This window comes from Fusarium oxysporum, chromosome IV, assembly GCF_013085055.1.
Source record: "Fusarium oxysporum Fo47 chromosome IV, complete sequence".
NCBI lineage: Eukaryota > Fungi > Ascomycota > Sordariomycetes > Hypocreales > Nectriaceae > Fusarium > Fusarium oxysporum.
In genome coordinates this window covers 691,120-714,501 of record NC_072843.1, presented here as the reverse complement: position 1 = coordinate 714,501, position 23,382 = coordinate 691,120, and the positions used below count along the sequence as shown (strand labels likewise).

General features: G+C 48.8%; 10 protein-coding genes and 1 non-coding gene across 11 annotated transcripts; 6 read left to right on the top strand and 5 right to left on the bottom strand.

Annotated features, from left to right (window-relative positions):
- Window positions 1-160: 160 nt before the first annotated feature.
- On the top strand, window positions 161-3,421 carry FOBCDRAFT_249382 (uncharacterized protein). Its single transcript, XM_031179974.3, has 2 exons — window positions 161-804; window positions 853-3,421. Exons 1-2 carry the CDS (start codon window positions 240-242, stop codon window positions 3,315-3,317), a joined length of 3,030 nt encoding a protein of 1,009 aa, XP_031045861.2. The 5' UTR covers window positions 161-239; the 3' UTR covers window positions 3,318-3,421.
- Window positions 3,422-3,700: 279 nt separating this feature from the next.
- On the bottom strand, window positions 3,701-4,867 carry FOBCDRAFT_219925 (uncharacterized protein). Its single transcript, XM_059609542.1, has one exon. The coding sequence runs from the start codon at window positions 4,009-4,011 to the stop codon at window positions 3,742-3,744; it is 270 nt and encodes an 89-aa protein (XP_059467057.1). The 5' UTR covers window positions 4,012-4,867; the 3' UTR covers window positions 3,701-3,741.
- Window positions 4,868-6,089: 1,222 nt separating this feature from the next.
- Window positions 6,090-7,666, top strand: FOBCDRAFT_27199 (uncharacterized protein). Its single transcript, XM_054704123.2, has 2 exons — window positions 6,090-6,303; window positions 6,647-7,666. Exons 1-2 carry the CDS (start codon window positions 6,177-6,179, stop codon window positions 7,513-7,515), a joined length of 996 nt encoding a protein of 331 aa, XP_054560098.1. The 5' UTR covers window positions 6,090-6,176; the 3' UTR covers window positions 7,516-7,666.
- Window positions 7,667-8,214, top strand: FOBCDRAFT_27195 (uncharacterized protein). Its single transcript, XM_059611466.1, has one exon. It carries the CDS (start codon window positions 7,818-7,820, stop codon window positions 8,100-8,102), a length of 285 nt encoding a protein of 94 aa, XP_059467056.1. The 5' UTR covers window positions 7,667-7,817; the 3' UTR covers window positions 8,103-8,214.
- FOBCDRAFT_272152 (histone-fold-containing protein) lies at window positions 8,182-8,904 on the bottom strand (the record flags this gene model as incomplete). The annotated part of the gene is made up of 6 exons (XM_031179975.2): window positions 8,182-8,274; window positions 8,331-8,393; window positions 8,447-8,534; window positions 8,606-8,621; window positions 8,674-8,705; window positions 8,765-8,904. The coding sequence occupies 6 exons, from the start codon at window positions 8,902-8,904 to the stop codon at window positions 8,182-8,184; spliced, it is 432 nt and encodes a 143-aa protein (XP_031045862.2).
- Window positions 8,905-9,333: 429 nt separating this feature from the next.
- On the bottom strand, window positions 9,334-12,284 carry FOBCDRAFT_219916 (uncharacterized protein). Its single transcript, XM_031179978.3, has 4 exons — window positions 11,783-12,284; window positions 11,560-11,638; window positions 10,937-11,131; window positions 9,334-10,888 (listed from the first exon to the last, which is right to left on the bottom strand). Exons 1-4 carry the CDS (start codon window positions 11,944-11,946, stop codon window positions 9,821-9,823), a joined length of 1,506 nt encoding a protein of 501 aa, XP_031045865.2. The 5' UTR covers window positions 11,947-12,284; the 3' UTR covers window positions 9,334-9,820.
- Window positions 12,285-13,299: 1,015 nt separating this feature from the next.
- On the top strand, window positions 13,300-15,178 carry FOBCDRAFT_180092 (oxidative stress survival, Svf1-like protein). Its single transcript, XM_031179981.3, has 4 exons — window positions 13,300-13,582; window positions 13,673-13,888; window positions 13,938-14,739; window positions 14,815-15,178. Exons 1-4 carry the CDS (start codon window positions 13,560-13,562, stop codon window positions 14,905-14,907), a joined length of 1,134 nt encoding a protein of 377 aa, XP_031045868.2. The 5' UTR covers window positions 13,300-13,559; the 3' UTR covers window positions 14,908-15,178.
- A 1,033-nt stretch (window positions 15,179-16,211) lies between these two features.
- On the top strand, window positions 16,212-16,751 carry FOBCDRAFT_199714 (uncharacterized protein; the record flags this gene model as incomplete). Its single annotated transcript, XM_031179982.2, has 2 exons — window positions 16,212-16,499; window positions 16,551-16,751. 2 exons carry the CDS (start codon window positions 16,212-16,214, stop codon window positions 16,749-16,751), a joined length of 489 nt encoding a protein of 162 aa, XP_031045869.2.
- Window positions 16,752-16,977: 226 nt separating this feature from the next.
- FOBCDRAFT_27144 (mitochondrial K+-H+ exchange-related-domain-containing protein) lies at window positions 16,978-18,299 on the bottom strand. The gene is made up of 2 exons (XM_031179983.3): window positions 17,535-18,299; window positions 16,978-17,473 (listed from the first exon to the last, which is right to left on the bottom strand). The coding sequence occupies exons 1-2, from the start codon at window positions 17,975-17,977 to the stop codon at window positions 17,083-17,085; spliced, it is 834 nt and encodes a 277-aa protein (XP_031045870.1). The 5' UTR covers window positions 17,978-18,299; the 3' UTR covers window positions 16,978-17,082.
- Window positions 18,300-18,708: 409 nt separating this feature from the next.
- FOBCDRAFT_t112 lies at window positions 18,709-18,798 on the top strand. The gene has a single exon. It is a non-coding gene; the product is annotated as a tRNA-Ala (tRNA).
- A 622-nt stretch (window positions 18,799-19,420) lies between these two features.
- Window positions 19,421-22,852, bottom strand: FOBCDRAFT_27139 (putative serine esterase-domain-containing protein). The gene has a single exon (XM_031179984.3). The coding sequence runs from the start codon at window positions 22,829-22,831 to the stop codon at window positions 19,562-19,564; it is 3,270 nt and encodes a 1,089-aa protein (XP_031045871.2). The 5' UTR covers window positions 22,832-22,852; the 3' UTR covers window positions 19,421-19,561.
- Between the last annotated feature and the right edge of the window lie 530 nt (window positions 22,853-23,382).

Below are 23,382 nucleotides of genomic sequence, written 5' to 3'. Positions count from 1 at the left end.
CTCGGAATCCCGTATGGATCTCAGGCAATGAATTTCATTTTTTCTTCCTCATTGAGGTTGTAGGATCACAAAGTCCCAGCCGGCTTATAAGATGGAGTACATGCCGCCTTGTTGGCTTGACATGATGAGCGTTGCTGTTGTTGTTCCTCGTCCTTTCCCACGAGGATATAAGTGAAAAACGGAGAGTCAAAGTTGCCAATAACCTCTCTACCTTTTTGAGCAACAAGTGATACGCCACAATGTCGCTTTCAAGCTATGGCGTCGACGACGCTAAGCTACCACAACAACCTTTCCTTCCAGGTGCCAAGCCCGATACACCAAGCTTCCTCGACACAACTGCATGTCTTTGCGCTCTTCGTGCGTTACCTGGACTCGATAAGCTCGCCGAAGCCGGAGCAAATTTCGATAACGGCCAAGCAGCATGGCAATGCATTGGAAACCAAACACAAGGTGTATACAACATCACAAGCGGAAAATGGTACAAGGCCAAGAATCCCAAGGGTTCGCTTGATCTGCCCATGGAAGACAATTCCAACCCTCCTGTCGGAGGTGATCTCGTATGGGACTCCAAGAGCCGTTCTCTTAAGCCATTGAAGGACAAGAACACACTCACTGTTTACGACCGAGACTGTACTGGCACCAACCGATCGAGCTTCTCGACCAGTTTCTACAGAACCACATATCAGCTTCTTAACGATAAGCTTCCTATTGATGCTGCACCCTGCTGGAGGCCTGGTGCCCTTCCTCTGCAGCTGCAGAACGTGTCTTCCTGGCAGAAGTATGGCTGTAAAGAAGGGTTTCTTTGTAAGTTCACTGGCTGGGTTGCTTGAAATCGAAATTGACGTTTTACAGGCCAGAACAACACCATCAATTCACTCCCTCAATCATGTCCTCCTCTTGAGAAGTGCACAGTTGCACGTCTCTCAGGCATGACTTGCTCATTGAACGGAACAAACGTGGGGATGGGGGTTTTCGAGCCCATTATCTGCCAGGCGGGCCACTATTGCCCTTTGGAGGAAAAGGGCATGAAGAAGATTAGATGCCCTGCCGGTTCATATTGCCAGCCTGGTGCTTCGACTCCAACACCATGCCTATCTGGCAGCAGGTGTCCGGAGGGTGCCTCCTTTGAGAGGTATCTGATTCCTGTGGGCGTTCTAGTCATCATCGATTTCCTCCTCCTTGTTGGTATGTTCGTCTTGATGTTCCGTTCACGATGGCAGAGAACATCCAAGGCCCATGCTGGTGCTCTGAAGAGACACAAGACCATGAGGGCCGTCAAAGCGACAATCACTGGACGTGGATACAAGGAGTTGCCCGAAGATCAAGATAATGAGATGGCTCCAATGCAGCCTGGCTACAGTCGTTATTCACCATATGGACAAGATTTCCGAGAGGGACGCACTCGAACTGGTTTTGAGGCTGCTCTCTCGCGGAACAGCGTCTACAGCTCGGAACAAGAGCAGAAAGAAATGGAGGCCAACCCACAGCTCAAAGCTTTTGTTGAGTCAATGCGACGAGCAGCTGAGGCAACCAACTTCGGCCTCTCCTTCAGATACTCCGACCTTGTCTTTCATCCCAAAAAGAGCCCAAGGCCCATCCTTCAGAACGTCACAGGCTCTATTGAGCAAGGACAGCTTGTTGCTGTCATGGGTGGCTCAGGAGCTGGTAAATCGACCTTTGTCAATGTTTTGATGGGCAAAACGAGCAATACTGGTGGTATCGTTGCGGTCAACAATACTCCAGGCAAGATGAAGCAGTACAAGAAGTTGACAGGCTACGTGCCTCAGGATGATATCGTGTTACCTGAGCTGACGGTCTACGAGAACATTGTGCACTCGGCACGTATTCGACTTCCTCGTAACTGGAGCAAGAAAGATGTCGAAGCTCATGTTGAGTCTGTCATTGACTGTCTAGAGCTTTCGCACGTGCGAGATTCTCGGGTCGGTAGCGTGGGCAAGCCTGTCATCAGTGGTGGTCAGAGAAAGCGAGTTAGTATTGGCATGGAATTGGCAGCTGCCCCAATGGCTATTTTCCTTGATGAGCCAACCAGTGGTTTGGATGCTACCGCAGCATCATCCATCATGCGCACCCTCAAGGCTATCGCGAGACTCGGCATCTCCATCATTGTCATCATTCACCAGCCGCGAACTGAAATTTTCGACCTGTTTGATAATCTCATCCTGCTTGGTAACGGACAGACCATCTATGAAGGCCCTCAAATGGAGTCACAGACATATTTCGAGAGCATGGGCTTCCAATTCCCAGAGCACAGCAACCATGCAGATGTAATTACCGACATCATCACCGGTAACGGTCGGGAATACAACAGCGCCGGTGATGTTTCCAAGGAAGCACTCATCTCGCACTGGGCTAAGATGCGCCAGAGCAAATCGGAAGAAGCTTACGAACGCAGAAGTGTCAGGTCCACGATGCTGGGCGATACAGGGATGCGCCAGGCGCTCAAGAAGCGTGGTGCTCCCTATATCAAACAAGGATGGCTCTGCCTCTGCCGTGCAATGCTTCAGCAATATCGCGCGAGGGCTGCTCTGTTTGCCGAGATGGGACTTGCTGTTCTCGCAGGTGCCCTGCTTGGTCTCGCCAATAACCCCAAGAACGGTATTATGTTTGTCGGTCTATTCCACGAGCCCTATGAGGTCTTATCGACAGCTATCGACTTCTTCTCTGCACCGCAGTTCGCGCTTCTTATTGCCATTGCTATTGGCCTTGTTGCGGGTGCCCCTGGAGTCAAGCTCTTCTCCGAAGAGACACTCTTGTACAGGCGAGAGGCTGAAGCAGGCCATTCCCGACTGGCTTACTTCCTTGCCAAGGTTATTTCTGTCTTTCCCCGCATGGCACTTGGTTGCATGCACTTCACCGTGCCCTTGTTCTTGTTGTCTGTGCCCATCATCGACTGGGGTCTTGCATTCCTCACAAATTTGCTGTACTTCTACTGCATTTATGGCCTTGCAAGTATCGTAAGCATGGTCGTTCGACGTGAAGATGCGCCACTATTTGCTACCATGATTGCCCTCATCACTGGTATTCTCTCTGGTTCCGCACCTCCATTGGCATCTGTTAAGGATTGGCATATGGAGTGGCTGTGGCGAGCATCTCCTGCTACATGGTTGGCGGAACTGTACTTTGGGCAGCTTGTGGCGCCTTTTGCATACCTCTTTCAGGTCGATATTGCAGCTGAGGCGACTGGATATCATCTTGACCGCAAGTGGCTCAACATTGGTGTTTTGGTCGCAATCGGAACTGCTTATAGATTGATTGCCTTTGCTGGCATGGTACTGGGACATCGATTGAGAAGATGATAGGCTGTGGTAGCTTCCTGGTATGGGTGTTTACACGAAGAAGAATTTATGTTTGATGTAAAGTGATGAAAGAAAATTTTAGTTTAATTCATCTTTCTTGTTAGTACTCGCCTGATATGCTTGACAAGACTTTCCAGCAGGAGCAGCCAGCTGGCAGCGAAGCTTTTTTCCGTTACAATAAAACTGCAGGAGGGAAGGTAGTCGCCCGATCCTGTTATTCGTACTGTCCGTCATTGAAACAGATTAATTTTGCCTGAATGCCTACCTAGGTACCTATTCTCTCGCGATTTTTAGTATCAACATGATCTCACAAAGTTTCGATCGGCCTTCGCAATAAGCATCTTCAACTGGCGGAAGATCACGTTTGCTCGCAAGGATCTTTTACAGTTTCAGGGTCTTTTTTCTTACAGCATCCCTGCGAATTCTACAGCAACAACGTTGTGGTTCGTTGCAACGAGGAGGGGCTGGATCGACACTCGTCAAACACGTTGACGGACATGAGTGTTTCGAGTTGTGCTCCGTGCTCCATAAGAGTTTCACTGTCGTGCGTTTCATGGCGGTTTCTTGGAAGTTTTAAGCATGGACCTATTAAATATTGATTGGGAAACAACCGAAAAAGTCGTATTTTGCACCCTGCAGAGAACAGGATGAGCACAGTCAACCAAAAAGTTTCAATCGCGAAAACGGGCGTCATGTTCCTAATGACGAGAACATCAACGACCAACGTCAACGAAGTCGTTGAGCCGCGTACTGTGCTAGAGCCAGTACGGCAAGTGGGAGAGAACGATAACTATTCATACCTTCTCAGTTACTATCACATACTTTCATGCGGCTAAAACCACAAACTTCGGCCAAAGGATTCCGAGCAAATCGGTTACCGTTGGTAACTACGAAGGATTCGCGTTCTCAGGCGGCGTTGATGAATTCATCCTTGGTTGTTCCCCCACACATCCGTCGCTTAGGTGGTAGATGCTTGTCACAAATGGTTTCCTTCCCCTCTGTGCGTTATGGCTGGCTGGCGCGTCAACAACTTTTGCAACCAGGGATATGCTGGATACGTCAGCAGTGGAGTTGATCCAACATAGAGATTACCACTTTGAACACGTTTGAACATCCTCCGACGTTGTTTCTTGCTTCAAACTGTCACGTCAAGGACGATCAACTCTTGCTGCAACCACCGAGATGTTGATAGCCGAACCAAGCGACATATATCGTGTCAACCTGAACTATTGGATTGGCCGGTTACTCCTCAAATGACTATTGCCGCATGAGAGAGATGGCGTCAAGACAACGGCGCCGGCACAGTTAGTGCGATAAGGAGACACCGTTGTCGCTGGTCTAGACTATTCAGCTCTTGGGAACAGATTTCACTGGCCCCTGACGACCCAGCTGTAAAGGCCGCTACGGAACATGTCGTGTTCAAACCGGGTGCCAAGCGGCGATTTACTATATGTCCTCTGTATGAAAGTTTGACCTGTACATCAATGATATCGATATCGCCCGATTGTCAAAAGCTTCAAGCACATGAAGGTTGCAGATATTGGTTTTAGAGCCAACGCAGGCGGGCTATCAGTGTGTCCACTCACACCTTGAAGCCATGCCTTACTCGGCTGCGTTATAACTTGCCCCGGAGCCAGGTGAGCCCTTTATTTCAAATCGAACAGCTGGGGCCCAAGCATGGTCAAGGCAGGATCAAATCAAATTTAATTGACTGGCCGTCGCGTGCTCGTGGAATTTCGATTTCGCATGGGCCAACCTGAACGTTATGAGACTACAGGGCACCAAGGATAAACTAACATGCTCTGGGCCGCTGGTCGTCTCGGCTCCCCGCTTCTAGTCGTTTGTTGCTGGGACCCAAGTGGAGATGAGGGGCTGAAGGCTGAAATGCCCCCTGTTGTGTCATTCAACAAAAAGACGAGACGAGAGACAACGCCTCTGATGAGGTTGGTTACTGACGATTAGCTACATTAGGAGGGGAAGTGTGAAGCTCTGAACTTGGAACATGACGGTACGACCAAGAGACAAGATATACTTTTTATGATTGGATGAGATGTTGAAGATAAGGCAAAAGAGGGGTGCATAGGTATCATTATCAAAGTGAAGATACTGTGACGGAACCACAGTACATATGTGCGTTGCAGCAAGTGCACCACTACACCGAATCCTTCTCAAGAGTCCAGGCCAACGATGATTGATATCGCTCGACGAGATAGCGTATCTTGTCACGCAACCATGACCGACATCAACACCACCACTACCAATGTGCAAACCCGCCTGGAATCAGCTACTAGTGATTCCACCATCCCGCATCCACGCTAGAGAGAACAAAGCAGACCATTTATCTGTCTAAACTCGCGAGATACAGACACACACGAGAGAAATAGAGGCACAAAGGCGCCAACCAACGAGTTCAGGGATGAGCCAAGGGCCCAGGGATCCGGCCTCGACGCCGTGACAGCGCCGCACTATGCAAGGATCTTAATGCAGAGTGTGTCGCATTCGAAAAAGAAAAAGACGCTACGGCCACCAGAGCGTCGGGTCGTTCCCAAGCCTATTTTTCGACTTGCAGGAGCTGACGACCCTACCCTTCTCGAAACTTTGAAATCTCTTCCTCTTCCCCCGGACTCGTCTCGATCTATTTCTCTCTCGTCTCCCTCTTCCTCCCTCGACCTATTGTTTGTTAAACATAATCACATCTCGACTTTATAATCATACTATTATATTATACCCTTATTGTCTTCCCCAGTCCACTTTGTTTCTGAAGGCTGGCTTCCTTCTATCATCTTTGACTGCTCTTATCTTATTCTTCCTTTCTACCTCCAGTACCTATCTAGGTAGTCTAATACGCCATATCTCACTATGGCCACCTACACCACCATGGAAGGTCCTCAGCATATTGCTATTCGAGAGCTTGATCTGAGGGCCTGCCACCCAAGCACGGTTGTCGATAGAGTTGGTGCTGTTCCAGTTTTGAAGACAAGTGCTGGTAAGTTTCTCTGATTTCTCATCATTTTCTCTTCTTTGTTCTTTCAGGGCCTTGTCCTGCTGTAAGAGCCCCCTGTCGCCCGGTTACTATGGCCACCACCAAAGACTACCCTGGTCACAACCTTGAGCACACGACAGTTCGTATAGGCCTGACTTGATGGTCACGAACTCGACGTTCAAGCGCTGGAACTATTCATTCTGTAGCTTCAGCAAGCTCTAGACACGATGGGTTGTGTTGATATGTTTCCGTCATGAATCATATTCAATATGGCCGGCTTGGGAACAAACCTTGACGGAACCAAAACGGGTAAACCAAAACACCATGACTAACATCGCAACCATAGCTTTCTTCACATTCCTCCGCGCCAACCTTGTCCTCCACTCGGCAATGACTTCAGCCACCAGCACTCCGCAATTTGGTCCATCTGTTCCTTTTTCCTCTTTTGTCCCGCCATCTCCCTCTCCGCTTGCAGCTTCTACGCCATACTTTGGTCTCGACAACGACGATGACGTCGAGCCGTTGTCCCTCGAGGTTCTCGACAAACCTCAAGACAAGGTTGAGGGTATGCGCCTCGTCGCGGACTCAATTGCCCAGATGCGCCAAAGAGCCTCTTTGAACCTCGTTTTCCACCCGCTTTGTCTTGCCGGCCTATCAGCAACCTTGGCTGCCATTTACCATTTCGGCGGCGTTACTCGTGACTCAGGACTTGGTATGACGGTTTCTTGTGGAGTGATCATGAGCTACCTTATGGGTATTCGTTACTTGGCCAACGGTTATATTTCTTTGGCTGAACGCTTGCGATGGAACTGGCTACGTGCTGATGACGGAGAGGAGGATACCCTGCTGGCTGCTCGATTGAACCAAGACATCATCGGAACCCTCGTTCTACGCCTTGAGCCCAACCCGACTTCTAGCCACAGACGCAGACGATCGCTTTCTCTACGAGGAGGCAAGGGTGTCATTCGCGCGTGGACCACCAACCTCAACTACCGTGGAAAGGGCGTTGGAAAGGATCTCCTCCAGGAGGCTGTCCGTGTTACCAAGGAACGTTGTGGAAAGGATGCTGAAGTTGGGTTCGCTCAAGAGCACGCCAACAGCGCCATGTTACTGCCCGGCATCTTCAACGCCCCCTTCCGACGTGACGAGGTCCGAGCTACCAGGGCTTTGGATGGTATCTTGTCCAACTGGGACTTTGTTAAGAAGAGGAGGTAAATGAGTTGAGTTGGTCAACCATTGCTTCACATGTTCAAGGGACGAGGAATATATATCGACGAGTTGGTCATCAACAGGACGCGATTATACGAGATGACGATGATGAGATGAGGAGGAATGGGAGACGACAAGGAGAAGATTTGAAGAATGCTTTGAACGAATACCCCGGAAGACGATACAATCGACGGAAAGAAGTTACAACCACTAAACAACTACAAAGATACCACTAGAAGAGGGGATATGCTAGAGTATAGACTCTGGGTCAGTCAGGGGAGACGAGATGCTACTGGAGGAAGCATGTAATGGTTGGAGGAGCGGCTCTCTCTTTCTTTTTTTCTTATTTCTTTCTTTTTTTGATACCGTACCTACTCGTACTGTCACTTGAGATACCCCAGATCATACCATATTCCTTTCGTTTACAGAAGTTCATAATTTATCAGGTTATGGCACAGCTCATGATCAATATCAATCAATCTTTCGATTCCCCTAAACAGGATATGTGTTTTCCCGTACGCCAGTTTTTCTGTTTCCCTATCCTTCCACAAATGCTCATGGTATTAAACACGCAACCTGGACCAACATGCTGATAAACAATGCGTGAGAATGACGCCTAACTCCGCTCATATCAAATGAAAGACACGTAAAAGCCGATTTCGCAGAAACGATCTAGCTTTGCATCTTAGATTTATTTTGACCATCATAGGTGTCCGGATCAAACCCGTAGATGGGTCTACCGAAACGGGAGAGGCTGTGAATGACCTGTTCGTATGTCAGTCAGTGCTCTTTAGCAGTGGCAGCCAGTGCAAGAAACTCACATCATGAACTGTGACAGTCTTAGCGTTTCGGTACTCAACGTAGATAACGCACATCTGGAGGATCTGATAACGGCGTTAGTATAGATCAAATGAAGCAGTGTACACATAGAACATACCGCTTCAAGACGCGATTTGAGCGCAGCTCGGACCTCATCGTAGATTCCAGCTGAAATACGCTTGACACCTCCTCGGCGTGCTAGACGTCTATGTTTCACTGTGTCAGTATCGATGCTGATATGTCTCAGGTAGATGGAGGTGAATATAAGTTTACTAACCGGATAGCGGGCTTAGCTAAATCGTCTTGTTAGCAGTGATCCTTAGTGGGAATGAGTGCATAACTTACTGACTCCAGTAATCGAATCTCGAAGGATCTTTCTATTAGATTGTTAGCATGTAATTCCACTGTCTTAGTTTAGCTTTGGTATCAACTTTACCGATGTCGACGACCTCCTAGGACTGTCTTCCCTGAAGCACCACGGTGAACTTGACCTTTCTTTTGGAAAGGAACAACCTTTCCGCCAGTGAGGGTCGGTCGTGAACCCGAAGGCCCGCCGCGTGTAGGAACGGTTGGCATCTCTTGGAGGTTTGCTAGTCGAGTTGAGGGTTAAATGACGAACGTAACCCAGATGAATATAGGATTAGGATTTAAAAATACCTGATTGCGTGTATCTCTTCGGTGAATTTTTGAAGGAACAATTAATTCTTAGATTCGTGTGATCTCTCTGTTGTTGGTTGGAGGGGAACTCGTGTTGTTCTGTTGCTCTGTATCATCTTTGCTGCAGCACGTGACTGCCACAGTTAATCACTGGCAATCACTGTCAGGAGATTCAACGACAGGTAACACAGGAATCCTAAGGGCAAAGGAATGAACTTACCGAGGGAGAAACCATAGATACAGGTGAATAAATAGGCGGCCCGAGTTACCACGATAACGGATTCAACGGCTTGGGGTCATCACATTCTACGCCATGCTTCACAAGCTATGCTATCGATATCATATCAGATAAGTGATGAATCAAAGCCAGGGTCTATTTTCCATTGCGAGAGCAGCCAAACTTTTGATAACTACCATATTCTCGGTCTCCTCTTGCACTTGCACTTGCACTTGTACCCGAGAAGCCCCACACTCCCAAGACTGAATCCTCGTACCCTGTATCCGTATACCGAGTTTCGCATTCGCATTCATCGTCCCATTAAAACATTTGTATGCTCCTCAATCATCTCTTACACTTCGAAACAAAGAGGCCAAAACGCCTAGAATCCTCGCTGCCCTTGCCGCTAGGAGGTATATCATGAAAGAAAAGCGAGGGCGACAGACGCCTCGCACAGGGGGTATAAATCAAGATGAGTCGTAATTGATGCTAAGACACCGAGCAATGAATCTGACAGTAGCGTTGGGTCAATGACAAATGAAGCGTCAGTTTAAGCGACTGACGCAGATATCAAGTTCATTTCGTTACTAGTCGGAGACGCTTACAACATCACTCTTCTCATGTAGCTGCAGTAGCGGGCGCGGGAGTTTCTGTCCCCTCGGTAGCCTCAGGAGAGGCGTCGGCGGTAGCAGCGGCATCAGCTGCCTCAGCTGCTTCAGGCACGCCAGGTGCTTCAGATGCATCAGGTGCGTCAGGGATCTCAACATCCTCCGTTTTCGTTGTTTCTTCTGTGGCCGCAGGTTGGGAAACATCATCAATTACGGGCATGTTAGGATCAATCGGAACGTCCGCAGCCTCGATCTCATCCTCGGTTTTGGGAACAGAACCTTCTTTTGAACTCTCAGGATGTTGTGGCAACTCAGTTGGCTCAGGAGCATCCACGACAGGGGCAGATTCGACAGCCTCGCTCGGTCTAGAGGCTTCCGAAGCCAGCAATGCTTCAGCAGCCGCCTCAATATCTGCTTCTGCTTGTGTCTTTGTGGGCTCTTCAATGGTACGTGGTCTCTTGGCGGGTCTCTCTCCAGGGGCCGAGTTGGCTTCTTGGAAAGCTTGAAGCTCGAGTTCAAGTTCATCTAGGCGTCGCTTGAGGCTACTCTCTCGCCGGTGGCTATCCTCAAGCTGCCGGCGCAGCTGAGCCTCGCTCTCCTGTGTTTGCTCCAGTTGAGAGCGCAACTGGTTTAACTGCTGTCCGCTTCTAACGACAGCTTCTTGTTGCTCGAGTTGGCTGAGACGGCCTCGGAAAAGCTCAATGATCACTTCGAGTTCGCTGACCCGCGTCTTCAGGCTTGAGTTGTGCGCAATAAGTTGCTCATGCGTCTGTGGCGCGTCCATTTTGCGATCCCCATTCGTGGGAGATGACGCGCGGCCTTCCCCTGTTGCGACAAAGCCGGTCTGGTAAGGGTCGTCGACCATGAACTGGGATAGGCCATGCGCGTACATAGAGGGAGTACCGGTGCGGGAGATTGGTGAGTCGGCTCCGTCATGGCCGTTCGATCTCTGGGACGCTCGTCGCGCGGCTTGAGCAGCATGTGCGGCGGCAGCAGCAGCCTGTCCGGTCGTGTCGAATCCATTTGCATCGGTCGTAGGGAATCCTTGCGCAGCTGCTTGTTGCTGCTGTTGTTGTTGCTAGTCCGCGTTAGCAATGCGCAATGCCTCCGAGCGCATTGGACTAACCTTTTTCTTATTCGCCAAGTCAGGGCGCATTGTCTTGACTCGATTGCGACTCTTGATCACGTCTGTCTTGAGCGAAATTGGCCGGGGTCTACCATGCAGCTTGAGGAACAAGCCACAGGCATTGCACAGAACCGAGCCAAATTCGTCGCGACGCCATAATGGCGTTGTAGAGGTACTGCAATTTTGGCAGGTAGGCTGCGTTGATCCGTTAGTTGCCATCATGGTGCCGGTTGTTGAGTGTAAAGTGAGTACAGTGCAATGCAATGCGAAAGCGGGAGGGAGAGCGATGATTATTATCTCGGCCACGATAAGAGGATGGAGTAAAATTCTTTGGCTGCAACGTAACTGGCTGCGCTTGATAAGCCAGATAAGCCCAAGACCCATCGACCATCCCACAAGTGCTTAGTGTGGCAAGGGTTGGAGATAAGACACGTGATTGTATCGATCAGCGGCGATAAGGCCAGGTCAACTGAACTGGCGCCGCAAAAAACGTGACAGGATGCATCCGCTCTCGAGAGATAAGATTGCAGGAAATGACATATGTCGGCCGTAGACCCAGCATATAAAGTGCAACGGGGGAAGTGCTGATAAGATTGTGATAATGAAATATGGTCGCGACTTACCATTGTACTTCCAGATCCCCCACTCGTAGCGGCAGGAGATGCAGTGGCATACATTGCGGGCGACGGAGCGGCCGATGCTCTGCAGACAGGGGTTAGTTAACAATCTTTTTTTTTTTTGGTAATGGAGGTGTCGGAGGGTTTTGTTTGATGGAGGCTCGAGCTCGAATCGGCGGTATCGCGCATTCATTGTCACGAATGACGAACAGTTCTTGGGTTATCGTACCTTAGTTGAGATGTTGCTTCTGTAGCCGCGTTGGCAGCAGCAAGAGCCGAAATGCCTGGTAATACGTGTGGCAATGAAGCTGATGCAGAAGTCGAAGTAGAATCTGGTCGAGAAATAGGATCAAGTCCTGTCTGCTGCAGAAGTTGCGCCCCGTCCTCCTCCATGGTGACAATTGCCTGCAAAACGATACAGGGCTGAGGTAAGGTAGGGTAGGGTAATCGATAGGGAGAAGCGCGCGGGATGTTATCGATAATGCTCGATAAAGATTGTGAAGATGGTGGTTGCTCGGCAGTTCTGACTGACGCGCAAGTGCAAGTGTCGATGACTTTGAGGCGCAATGAGGCTGATGAGTCTGTGGTAATCGCGAGGTTATAATTCGTGATTTGGTGTAAAGTTGGAAGATACAAGGTAACGTTTTGGGCTGGGCTGATGAGGAAAGAGATAAGTTTGAGATTGGATTGGAAGGTTGCGATCAGAAGTCAAATCAAGTCCAGTGACCGAGCGCGTCGCGCACTGAAGTCCCAGTGTTGCTGCAGTAGATGACGGGCCGAAGGGTTTTAGACTACAGGTAATAATTAAAGACGCCTTCTGATTGGTCGCTTTGCAATGCCTGGGAATTTACTTTACTCTTTGTTGCCCCTGTCGGGGAGGGATAAGATAAGGTAAACTTTAACATTTCGTATTTATGTTCATATACCCGAAACTATTGAGTAGATCCGAGATAATCGAGTACGATGTTGTTGATACTGGTTAACTTGGATCCTATATCTTATTGTTAAATATATATATATATATATATGCCTTAGGTCATAGTTTATAAAAGGAGCACGGAGTTTAGACTACTATTTGCAAAGTTTTATTTCGTATGATAAAAATCTATACCTCTTGAATGTTTTCGACAATTCATTACTGTCTGACATTTGCATTCAGTCAGTTCCTTAGCGACATCATTCGTTGTGGTCCTGTGTTTGAGGACATTCATCGTTACCTCATCACGACAACAGAGATACCACCAAGTTGATCATCGCAAGGCAACTATGTTATAACGTGTAATTAGAAAATATGAAACCATATGTCTAGTTAACATGGACAATTCATTAGCAATTTTCGCTTGTCATGACTCCTGGAAATTCCAAGGAGTATCTCTAGGGTAAGTTCAACATCATGGGACCATTTGGGCATGATTTTGAGATGAGATTACCAGCCCAGCCCGGCGCTGATTTACAATAAGTGGATGCCGGAAGCTACGGGAATTACATTAGCATATTAGTTTCTTCAACACTAAATAAGCAGTTTACTCCTATTCGATGACATGCGTGGCGCAAGACTGCACATATTCATGTTTCTCAGCATGCTGTAAGGAGGATATTCTACAGCAATGTAACATGCATATAAGAAACTGTACTCTAATATAAAAACTGTAAAGGATAGACGCGTCTTGGTACGCGTTTATGCTCAACACACGTCATTCCCCACATCATCGATTTTGACACCAGCCACAATGTCCTTGAAGTACCCCTCCATCACCCAGGGGAAAATCAAGCGGGTGCCGCCACAGAAAAGCAGGCCCAGCGGTGTGAAAGTGACATCGATATTTGGGACTGCAGCTCTAGTATCCAATCCATGCCGCAGCCAGCCTTGGGTTAATTAACGACGTCCCCAGCATTTCCTTCATTTCTCGACCCATCATCCCATCAACCTCATTCGAAGCAGAACCCTACTTTCTGTTTCTCTCTCCCTCTTACACATACAAACACACCCTCATATAAAACTCATCATGTTCAACTGGGCCAAGCAACAGTACGTTCTAAACTCTCCCCTCAGATCCTTTTCGACCCCACCATGAGATGGACCCTGGAGAGCTTCATGTAAAAATACTGACCGCTATAGACTGGCCAATGTCGCCGGCACTCAGGAGCCTATCTACGGCCCCTCTGCCATCAAGTCTGTCGCTACAGAGGCCGAGAAGACTCCCTACACCGAGATCTCTCGAAATGACCTGAAGTGGCAGGCTATGGACTCTACTTCTGTTGAGACACACACCTTTTACATCTTTGGCGACAACGGTTACATCGCCCTTGCTCAGCTCATCTATAGTAACGTAGCGTATGTTCCGAGTTTCTAGTATCACATGGCTCTGCTAATACCTTCAAAGTGGCATCCGAACAACCTGCCAGTTCAACGCAAAGGTCTTCAGCTCAGACCCTTCCAAGCCCCACCTCTGGGCCTCTACACCCCTCAACAACCACGACTTCAACGAGGACAAGACGAGTTTCTACGCCGATGACTGCGCGATCGAGCTGTCCGAGGATGGCACCTACTACACCATCAAGAGCATGAACGACCCCAACGCCATCGTCAACCTCAAGATCACCCGCTCTACACCTGGTTTCCAAGCCGGAACCACAGGAACAACTCTGTACGGCACCGACCTCGAGAACCCATGGGGATCTATGCGACACGCTTTCTGGCCTCGCTGTGTTTCTGAGGGTACCATCACCACAAAGGACGGCCCCATGGATTTCAAGGGCAAGGCTTTCTTCGCTTACGCTCTGCAGGGCATGAAGCCGCACCACGCTGCATCTCGATGGAACTTTCTTAACTTTCAGGGTCCCACCTATTCAGCTGTCCTGATGGAGTTCACCAGCACTCCCTCGTACGGCTCTACCCTCGTCAACGTGGGTGGTATCGTCAAGGATGGCGAGATTGTCATCGGCGGCGTCGACAACACGGCCACGCACACTCAAGTCAAGAAGGATTCGGAGAATGACTGGCCTGAACCGAGCGACGCCAAATACACCTGGGCCGGAAAGACCAAGGATGGAAAAGCCGTCGAGGCCTCGGTCGAGGGATCTCTCGGAGAGAGGGTTGATCGAGTTGACGTCATGGCCGAAGTCCCCGGCTTCGTCAAGACCATTGTCGCAGCTGCAGCTGGCACAAAGCCATACATCTATCAGGTACAGTTATTTCTTTCTTTAATTTCCGAGAGACTGGTTTGAACTTAACCCCCTTGCTGACTATAAAATCTATAGTACCATCCCAAACTCTCCCTGAAGATGAAGATTGGAGATGAGGAGATCGTCGAGGAGGGCACCATCTTTACCGAAGCTACTTTCATCTCATGAGGTAGAAATACGATAGAGTAAAAGACGATGCCACTCTTTATTTTCGGGTGTCGTCTTGAGGACCTCATGGTTTTATTGTTTTCAGAGTACGACTTTTGCATCAACATTGGGTAATACAGTAATCAGATCGGACAATTCAAGTCCGAATCGGACTTGATCAGAAGGAGGGGGAGGGGAAGGGCCGGCGTTGGAGACGGACGGACAGGTCTTGGTCAACTCACTCGCTTAGGACTAACTTAGATGGAACAATGATGCCCTTTCAGCCTTTGAACTATCTATTCTATGTCAAAGTAACTAACTAACTGACCAACCAACTAATGTTATAGGCTAACTCAGCTTAAACGATCTTTATTTTGACTGACACGTCTCGACGCGTAAAGTTCAGGTCTTGTTGTTAGTAGCTCGCGGGCCGATGATAATGGATGGATACGATCATTGTATTCCCCCTCGTTAGCTGAGATCATCGAGCACGTTCCCACAGTCTTATTGTCTAGTTCCCCATCAAACCTTTCTCACAATGGATAGAATGGATATACTCTATAACTGAAGGGGTTTTTCCTAACTCCAAAGTTTAGCAATTGAGGGAGAAAAGCCAATAATATTGGCAGTTTATCAGGTCAGGTTTCTGTTTCTGCCCCCGCCCACGATATCAAGGGATGAAGAAGACACGAGCCTCTCCACTCCCACACACACACACACACACACACAGAGGATCCTCATGTCTCGCCCGTTGGTGTCTGTCTCGTCACAATCTCTTAGTCTCTTTTTTCTTTCTTACCTGCAGTAGTTTCTCTTCAGACTCCTTTTTTGTCTACACGTCTCCTTGCTTTTTCTAGTGCTCCGTGTCTGATCATCTGAGTCGCTGCAGCTCACTTTCTGTACCTGACTAGACGAGTTTAAGCCTCCACATTGAACCGAACCATTTTTGTTGGTGGAGACACAACTCTTTTTCCTCGATCTTGTCAAGGGTCGCGACTTATACGCGCAGAGAGCATTCCTCTAATGTAGAACATCGATGTTTTACTCTGATAGTATTGGGCCGTCCAGCCCCTGGAGATCATTTTTTCTCTAATTACATGGCTTGGGGAGGATAGAGTGATGGCACTAGTGTCAGTTTTACTCCAGAGGAATTGAATATAAGGATTCGAGGATATCCTCTTGTGCAGATAGTATCATCATCCCTCGTTCTTTTACATCTCCCTCAAGAGTAATATTCCATAACTTGGTCTCCCTCTGAGATTCCTCTCTTTTCATCCTTCAGACGAAATACTGAATACCATCAAACAACATCAACAACAACAACAATGGTCGCTTGTACCTATCACAATGCGTCTTCGTACGCCCCAGTCTTTCCATCTCCTCTCAACCCTACAAACCATGGACCCGAGAACAAATATGCCACAGCTCCAGGCCGTATTGTGCGCCGAAGAAGAAGTCGACGAGGACCTCCTGGATCTCACACTCTCACTCAACGACTCCTTCGCGTAAAGGCAGCGGATGCTTGGAGAGGACATGTTCTGAGTGCTCAGGTTGTTCAGTATGAATATGCTGAAGCTGCTGTCATGGGACATAAAGCACCACCAAAGAGCCGAGTAAGTTCCTCCCCAGTACATCTCACCAAGAATGTATCTAACAATCTCTAGAACTGTCTGTATTCAATGGCCGGTCTCAAGAACCTCGGCCTCAACTTCTCACTCTCCGACGCCCACCGAATCGCCAGCAACATCCGTCTTCCCGATCTCACATGTCTCAGGACAAGACGCATGCTGCTCGCCATGGGTCTCGTCGGCCTTCTCCCCGCTCTCAAGGTCCGCGATATGCTCAGAGCAGCTGAGACATTATGACTTGCACAGAAGGGCGAAGTTGAACGAAAAGCCATGAATTTTATGATGATTGCGATTGTACCACTACGCCAACATTTGTTAGGCGCGGCGCGTTGGGGAGAGGACCTTTTCTATAGATATACCCGCGTACTTACGCCTGTTTTTCCTTTGCCTTTGCCTTTTCCTAGGTATTCACTCCAGTCTAATACAAACACAAACACAAATACAAATACAAATACAAATACAACCAACCATTTCTTTAACCGTACCAAAATACACTCCTAGCTTAGTACATAGGTATCATACATCGTCTAACATAAAGAAAACTCATGCGTAACTAATTCTTCTTTTCTCATTGATCTTTCTTGTCCACCGTTTCAGTGGACCCTGGTTTCTCGGCAGCTGTACCAGGTGAACTCTCTTTAGGTGGGCTCTGACTATCTGGGTCTTGAACGGCTTGCTCGACCTGCCATATAGCCCTTTCGAGCTCCACTTCAAGAGCCGGCATGTCAAGAGTGTCTGAGAAAGTCTGAACTTCCTTTTGTGTAAGAAGGGTGCGTTCCTTATTGTCCGGCTCTTCGGCTGGTGGGGCATGTAGTGCGTAAAGCCGGTCGAGCTTCTCAGAGGGAGCTAGGCGTAGGAGCTTGTTCTCGAGGAGCCATTGGAGATGCTTTCCACCTGAGATGGCTCTGCCGTGTGACCACGCTCTGTAGACGAGGTAGAAGAAGGGCAGGTTGGGGATGCTGTGTATGTTAGTCAGCGGATCGAGAAGAAAAAAAAAAAGCAAAGAAGATATGTACTCACATGGGTACGAGCGCAAATGGAATAGTAATCGGCATGCCGACAATGCACCACACAAGCCTCTTTTTGTGAAGCGCCTGACGCTCCGTCGCAAGAGTCTTGAGGATACCCTCCGCCTTATTCGGCGGTATCACCGAGCTCGGGAAGCACAAGTCGACCTTTTCCTTCATCTCAATCTCCTTCCCACGGCGTCTCACCGACAGAGGCGGTACAGACTTCAAGCCCCATTCTTCATATGGGATGCGACGAAAAGCGTAGTTACCGTAATCGACGACCTTGCGCTTCCATCCAGACTCCATCTTCTCCCATTGCGCCCACGTCTTGGCTGCCCAGGCAGTGCCCTTGTCAACATATGTTCTTCCTTGTGGCGCAGTATTTGCTTCGAGCCGTTTCGCATAGAGGAGAGTTCGCCGCGTCGAGAGCGGTAGGAGGTATAATCTCATCATCTTGGCAGTCGTTTGCTGCAATGCGCCAGAGGAAGCTATGTCAGAGTAGAAAGCTCGCCGTAAGAAGATCGTAGAACCAGCACAGCAAACTATCGTAGCATGACGTCTGTGATATAAATCTTTATGGCAAGAACCGCACGGATAGAAAAGAAGCCGGTGAAGAAAAAAAGCGACTAGTAGAGAGGAATTGTTGCCTCCTGCTCAACAACTTTGGTTGGTAGAGGAATTGCACAGGGATTCTATGAGAGAGAAAGGCTAGAACTGTGGCGAAGCTGACGACGATGATTTTTTTTTCTAGTGAGCTCCAGAACTTGGAGTTTGTTGGAGCTGGAGCTGGAGCTTGCTTGGGCTGGAGTGGAATTGGAGGCCCCCAGAGAGAAATGGACGGTGACGCACATGGTCGTCATGGTTGGAGAATAGATTAATACTTGATTTACACGTGCATCGACTCTTGAATTCTACTATGGTATGCATTATCTATACCACGAGGATATTTGATAGGGCAACACACTCCATTAAATTTAAAGCAGCGTCTTTTTACGTATATAAATACAAATACAACACCATCTCTACTGTATCTTCTAAATGCACTGCCATGGCCAAGAGATTCAACCTGCACGATTCAGGCCCCCCCACTTCACCTCTAACCCCACCATAAATCGACACTATCACCAATTCTCAAAAATCACCGACATAGCACACATTTCCAGCAACTACTTCAACAATTCCTCGGGCGAATGGTTTAGTGGTATAATACTCCCTTAGCATGATTCATCCGAATAATCTGGGAGTGGTCCAGGGTTCGATTCCCTGTTCGTCCATCACAGGCGGTTAGATCCCGCTGTTATACCTTCTTTTTGCCGTTTTTGCATCTACGTTATGCTGTGGAGACAGAATAATAGTTCTTTTTGTATCAGGTCCCTGAATTACCTTCAAGGGTCTTTTTATGAGAGTGAACACATGCTGAACCTTATCAGATGTCCCTTGTTAAACATGCATATTCACAAGACCCTTCTCAAGAAGCAAATCCTTCCAGATAACCAGACTTTACACAATCGAACACCTCGAATTCCCCTGAAAAAATATCCATCATGTTCCCATCATCACTCAAGCCATGTCTTAAACAGATCTCGATCCCAACGCTCTGACATCCCATAGCGAACAACTCCCAAAAGCCTCTTTATGCAGGGCGACTCTTCACAGTCTTTAGCCTACAGAATCTGTCTGCCCACTTCCCCATAGTTCGCATCATGGAGATTTTCTTTGACTCAAGCCCCGTTTGCCTTTTTGGTGCTACAATTGCTCGATTAGTGCTCCCAGATGTTTGGTACCTGAGACATTGGAACTGAGACCTACAGCTTTGCTTCTTCAAGCTCCGAGCTAAATCTTTGAGCTTTTGCGGACAAGTTCTAGGACACGTATACGAATTGGAATTGGTATTTCATGCATTGATCAATTGTCTCTAGATTCATTGTCGTGGTATCGACTTGCTGCGCTTCAACGCCCCTTCTATCCTGTATGAACTCCCACCTCTTCTGAATCTTTAGTCGTACAATACAATGTGCACCTTTAAAAAGCCCAGACTTATTCATCTTTAGCTCCATGCACGGGACTCTTCGCCCGTGAAGCTCCCTTGCCCACAATCTTCTCCGCCCAGTTCCACCCGCCCGACGGCCCCTGCGCCTCTTTGCCCTTGTCCTGCTGATGAAGCGCCGACGGGGACGTTGGCGCAGGCAGATCACCTCCAAAATCAAGATCACTATCACAGTCGCTATCGTGCCAGTCTCGCTCGCTCCACGTCACAGAGTCCGCCCGTTCCGTCTTTGGCCGCTGGTGCGTTGATGCGTCGCTCCCTCTTTGGGACTGCTGTGACTTCGGAAGATCCGATACTTTGTCCATAGCTTCCCGAGACTCACTATCTGTTCGAGTCATACTTGCTAAGTTGTCTCGACTCTTCTTGAGCTCGGCTCCGTGCTCGTCAGGAGGCTCGTTCATGTTGCGGGCCCGCTCGCGGCCGTGTTCGTCCTCGTCGCGAAGACGAGAGGCCGCCGAGTCGCTGAAGTGGGCATCGACCAAGTGCTTGATGACAGGCCAGCCATACGCGTTGGCAAACATGCGGCGGACCAGGACGTTGTTGTGAGCATCGGGCTCAACCTTTACAAGAACCTTCCTCCAAGACAGGTCCTTATGGTAGGCTCTTGCAATCTTCTCCTCAACTCGCATGTTTGAAGTGTCGATAACTTCATGAATATCTTTATCGGGATTCGTGTTCGCTGTATCATCGTAGTCTTTAGCTGACAATGAACTGTCCTCATGATTCACATGAGGATAAGGCGACGAATCCGCGCTGCTGGTAGAGGCCTGTCCTATTGAGTTCTGTCGTTGGCCCGTCTTCCTCCTGACCAATGTAGTAGGACGTCTTTTCAATGGTGGACCAGGTATATCAGCTGGGTGATAAACACGATCGTGGAAAATAGTTCGCGGCCGCTTGGATGGATCGATCAGGTACTCAACATCGGGTACCTTGGGGTTGAGCAGATCGCCAGCAGATTCAAAGATAGTCGTTCTTGGAGGAGCAGTCATCTCATCTTCGCCGTCATGACCAGTTGTAACCTTGGACTGTTTAGTCGAAGCAGCCTCAGAGGCAGTATCAACACTGCCATCGGCTGATTCATCGAGCTTGAGAGTCTGACTCTTGGAATATATCTTCTTCTGCCTCTGCGACACACTAGGAGGCTTTGGAGGCTCATTACTCTTGAAGAAGTTGAAGAATCCCGCTAATGGTCCGCTGTTGGTTGAATCAGCAGAGTCAGACGGTACCTCATCACCATAGGGCGTTGCCACAGAACGCAGACTCGCTCTGTCATCATCAACCATAGCCGTGCTTGGTGGCTGTGGAACCTCGCGCATATTTTCGTGAGTCTGAGGAGATGAAGTACCAGACTGTCCTGCTGAGCCGTTTCCAAGCTGCTTCTGGCGAGCCTGATTTGTACCTGTCAACTCAGCCCATCCGAATCCAACGACTGTTTCGACCAAGCCAGCATCTCGTCGAGCTTTCTCAACACGCCCGAGTCCCTGCCAGTCCAGGAACAAAAGACAACTTGTGCGAAGTGGCACGATACCATCGTTGACCACATTCGAATACACAGTTCTGTTTCGGAACTTCTTCAGCGCGGTATGTGCAGGGCCTGTCGGTAAGATTCTTAGAAGCGGTTTTGACTCAGGTTGTGTCTCCCCGTACACCTTCTTATGCGCCGTCTCGCCCAAGTTTCCCACAATAGCACCCCAACCACTCCGTGCAAGTGTCGGAGCTCTCCATGTCAGACCAAGATCCTTCCCTGTCCTGCCAACGAGACCAGAGTCCAGAGCAAACTTGACGTATAAAGGATTTTCGTTGCTCAGACCCAGAAATGGTGTAGCCAAAGCAACAAAGTTGATTGGCTTGATGAGGTCGAAGAACTGTGGTGAGTGTTTTTGTATATATGCAATGGCGTATGTCTGAACAAGACCACCAAGAGAGTGAGCAATAAAACTTATGCTCGTAATCTTGTATGGACGTTCCGCCTTGTGAAGATGTGCCCCATCCTTGCTGAGATGAATAGTACTGTGTTTGTGTACCGGTTTCTGCTGGGGATCGTGCTTATCAAAATTATGAGTTATAGCATCAGTCATTCCTTTCCCTGTCGGTAGGAATGGCTGATCTGGGTATGTCATGGACAGGACGTATCTAGCGAGCCTCTTCCCGAGATACTTAATTCCTCGTTCAGTTTTCGTCGAGTTACCTGAATAACCACGAACAATAACCTCTTCATCATCGTCATCCTCATGGTCTTCACCCTCCACTTTGTCCATGTCCTTTGTGTCGTGAGAATCTGATTCGACAAGACCATTGCCTGATTTCTTCCTCGCGGCTCGTTCCCGGGCCCGCCGTGCCTTGGCATCGATCTTGGCTTGCTTGACAGCTGCATCAATGCTCTCTTTCATGAAGAGCATATCTGCGCCAAGATTGCTGTGCAGACCATGTGTCAGAACCACCATGTGGACCTTTTTCTGTTTCTTTTTGGGGTTCTCTGGTTTTGATTCATCGCCTTTTGTTTCGGGATCGCCAGTCTTGACGACACTTTCTACATGCTGATCTGCACCTGAACGCTTTTCAGCGCGCCCTTCTCCTTTGTCATCCCAGCCTGGAAGTCTAGGGGTATTCCACAATGCTGCAGTATCTTCGACCTTGAGTTGTATCGCGCGAGAAAAGACACCTCGTGGCTGCGCAGAATGATGTCCTTCTTTGGCCTCCACACCTTGTTGGTAGTCGCTGATCTTTCCAGGCTGAGGAACTTGGGATTGTCCACCGACCACAGGACTCGAGTTGCTAAGGCTTAGAGACTTCTTGTCACGAGCCAACACAACCTCGAACCCAACAGCAGCAGAAGTCGAGAACAGAATCTGTGAAGAGACCTCAACAATCCAACTGGCGCTTTCATGATCATGCTCTGGCGCCTTTCCAAAGCCTCCATGACTTCCTAACCCAGCACTCTGTCGGATTGTAACCGGAACCACAAGCTCGCATTCCCAAGAACCACCCGCCTTGACCATGGGCTCAAACTCTGGCACTCCATAACGCTCAGGATATTCAAACTTCTCGTTGGGGTTGAATGCAGCGGGGTAAGCGGCGGCGGAAAGAGTATATGGTCCGTGGACGAAAGCGGCTCGGAGGGCGATGGCCGAGGTGTTGCGTACGCGCAGGAAGAGTTTCTCAGGTGACGGTAAGATCCGGTCTTGAGAGGGTATGTATGTTATGGTATATCGAACGACTTCGCCTGTCTTGAGGCTGCCGACTTGATGGAGGAGAAGCATCTCGTCGCAGCGCGCAGGTGGGAGTCTAGTCGTCGTGGGACAGGTTTTTTGTGATTTGAAGCCGCACGTGCTCGATTAAGCTTATAGACATTCGAGTGTAAGATGTCCTAGAGGGTAAGTTTTGACGTCACCATGCCTCGAGCATTTGTTTCGAAACACAGAACCAACTATCGTAAGAACTAGCGGAATAGTCGATTTAAAGAAAGATGACGGTGAAAGGGGACCTCAACCGAGGGAGCCGAGTTCGTAAACAGTGGTGACCGTAGAGAAAAGCACAGAAATACAAGAAAGGCAAAGACAACGACAGAAAAAGGGTCTAGAAACAAAACATGGAGCACATGCAGTGTAATTGTATGTACAATGACGGTAAGCTCGCCCTTGTTTTCTGTGGTGTCCTCCAATCTCGCTCCGTCGAAACCGGTCATTAGAGAACAATGAGGGCCAATCAGCGCTGAGCGTCGACATCACTCCTATGGCGGGGCAGTTGTTTTAGGGGCCTACGGGAGTTGCAAGGGCCCGAGCTTCCCGCTGAGTGAGGTTTAGTGATCAGC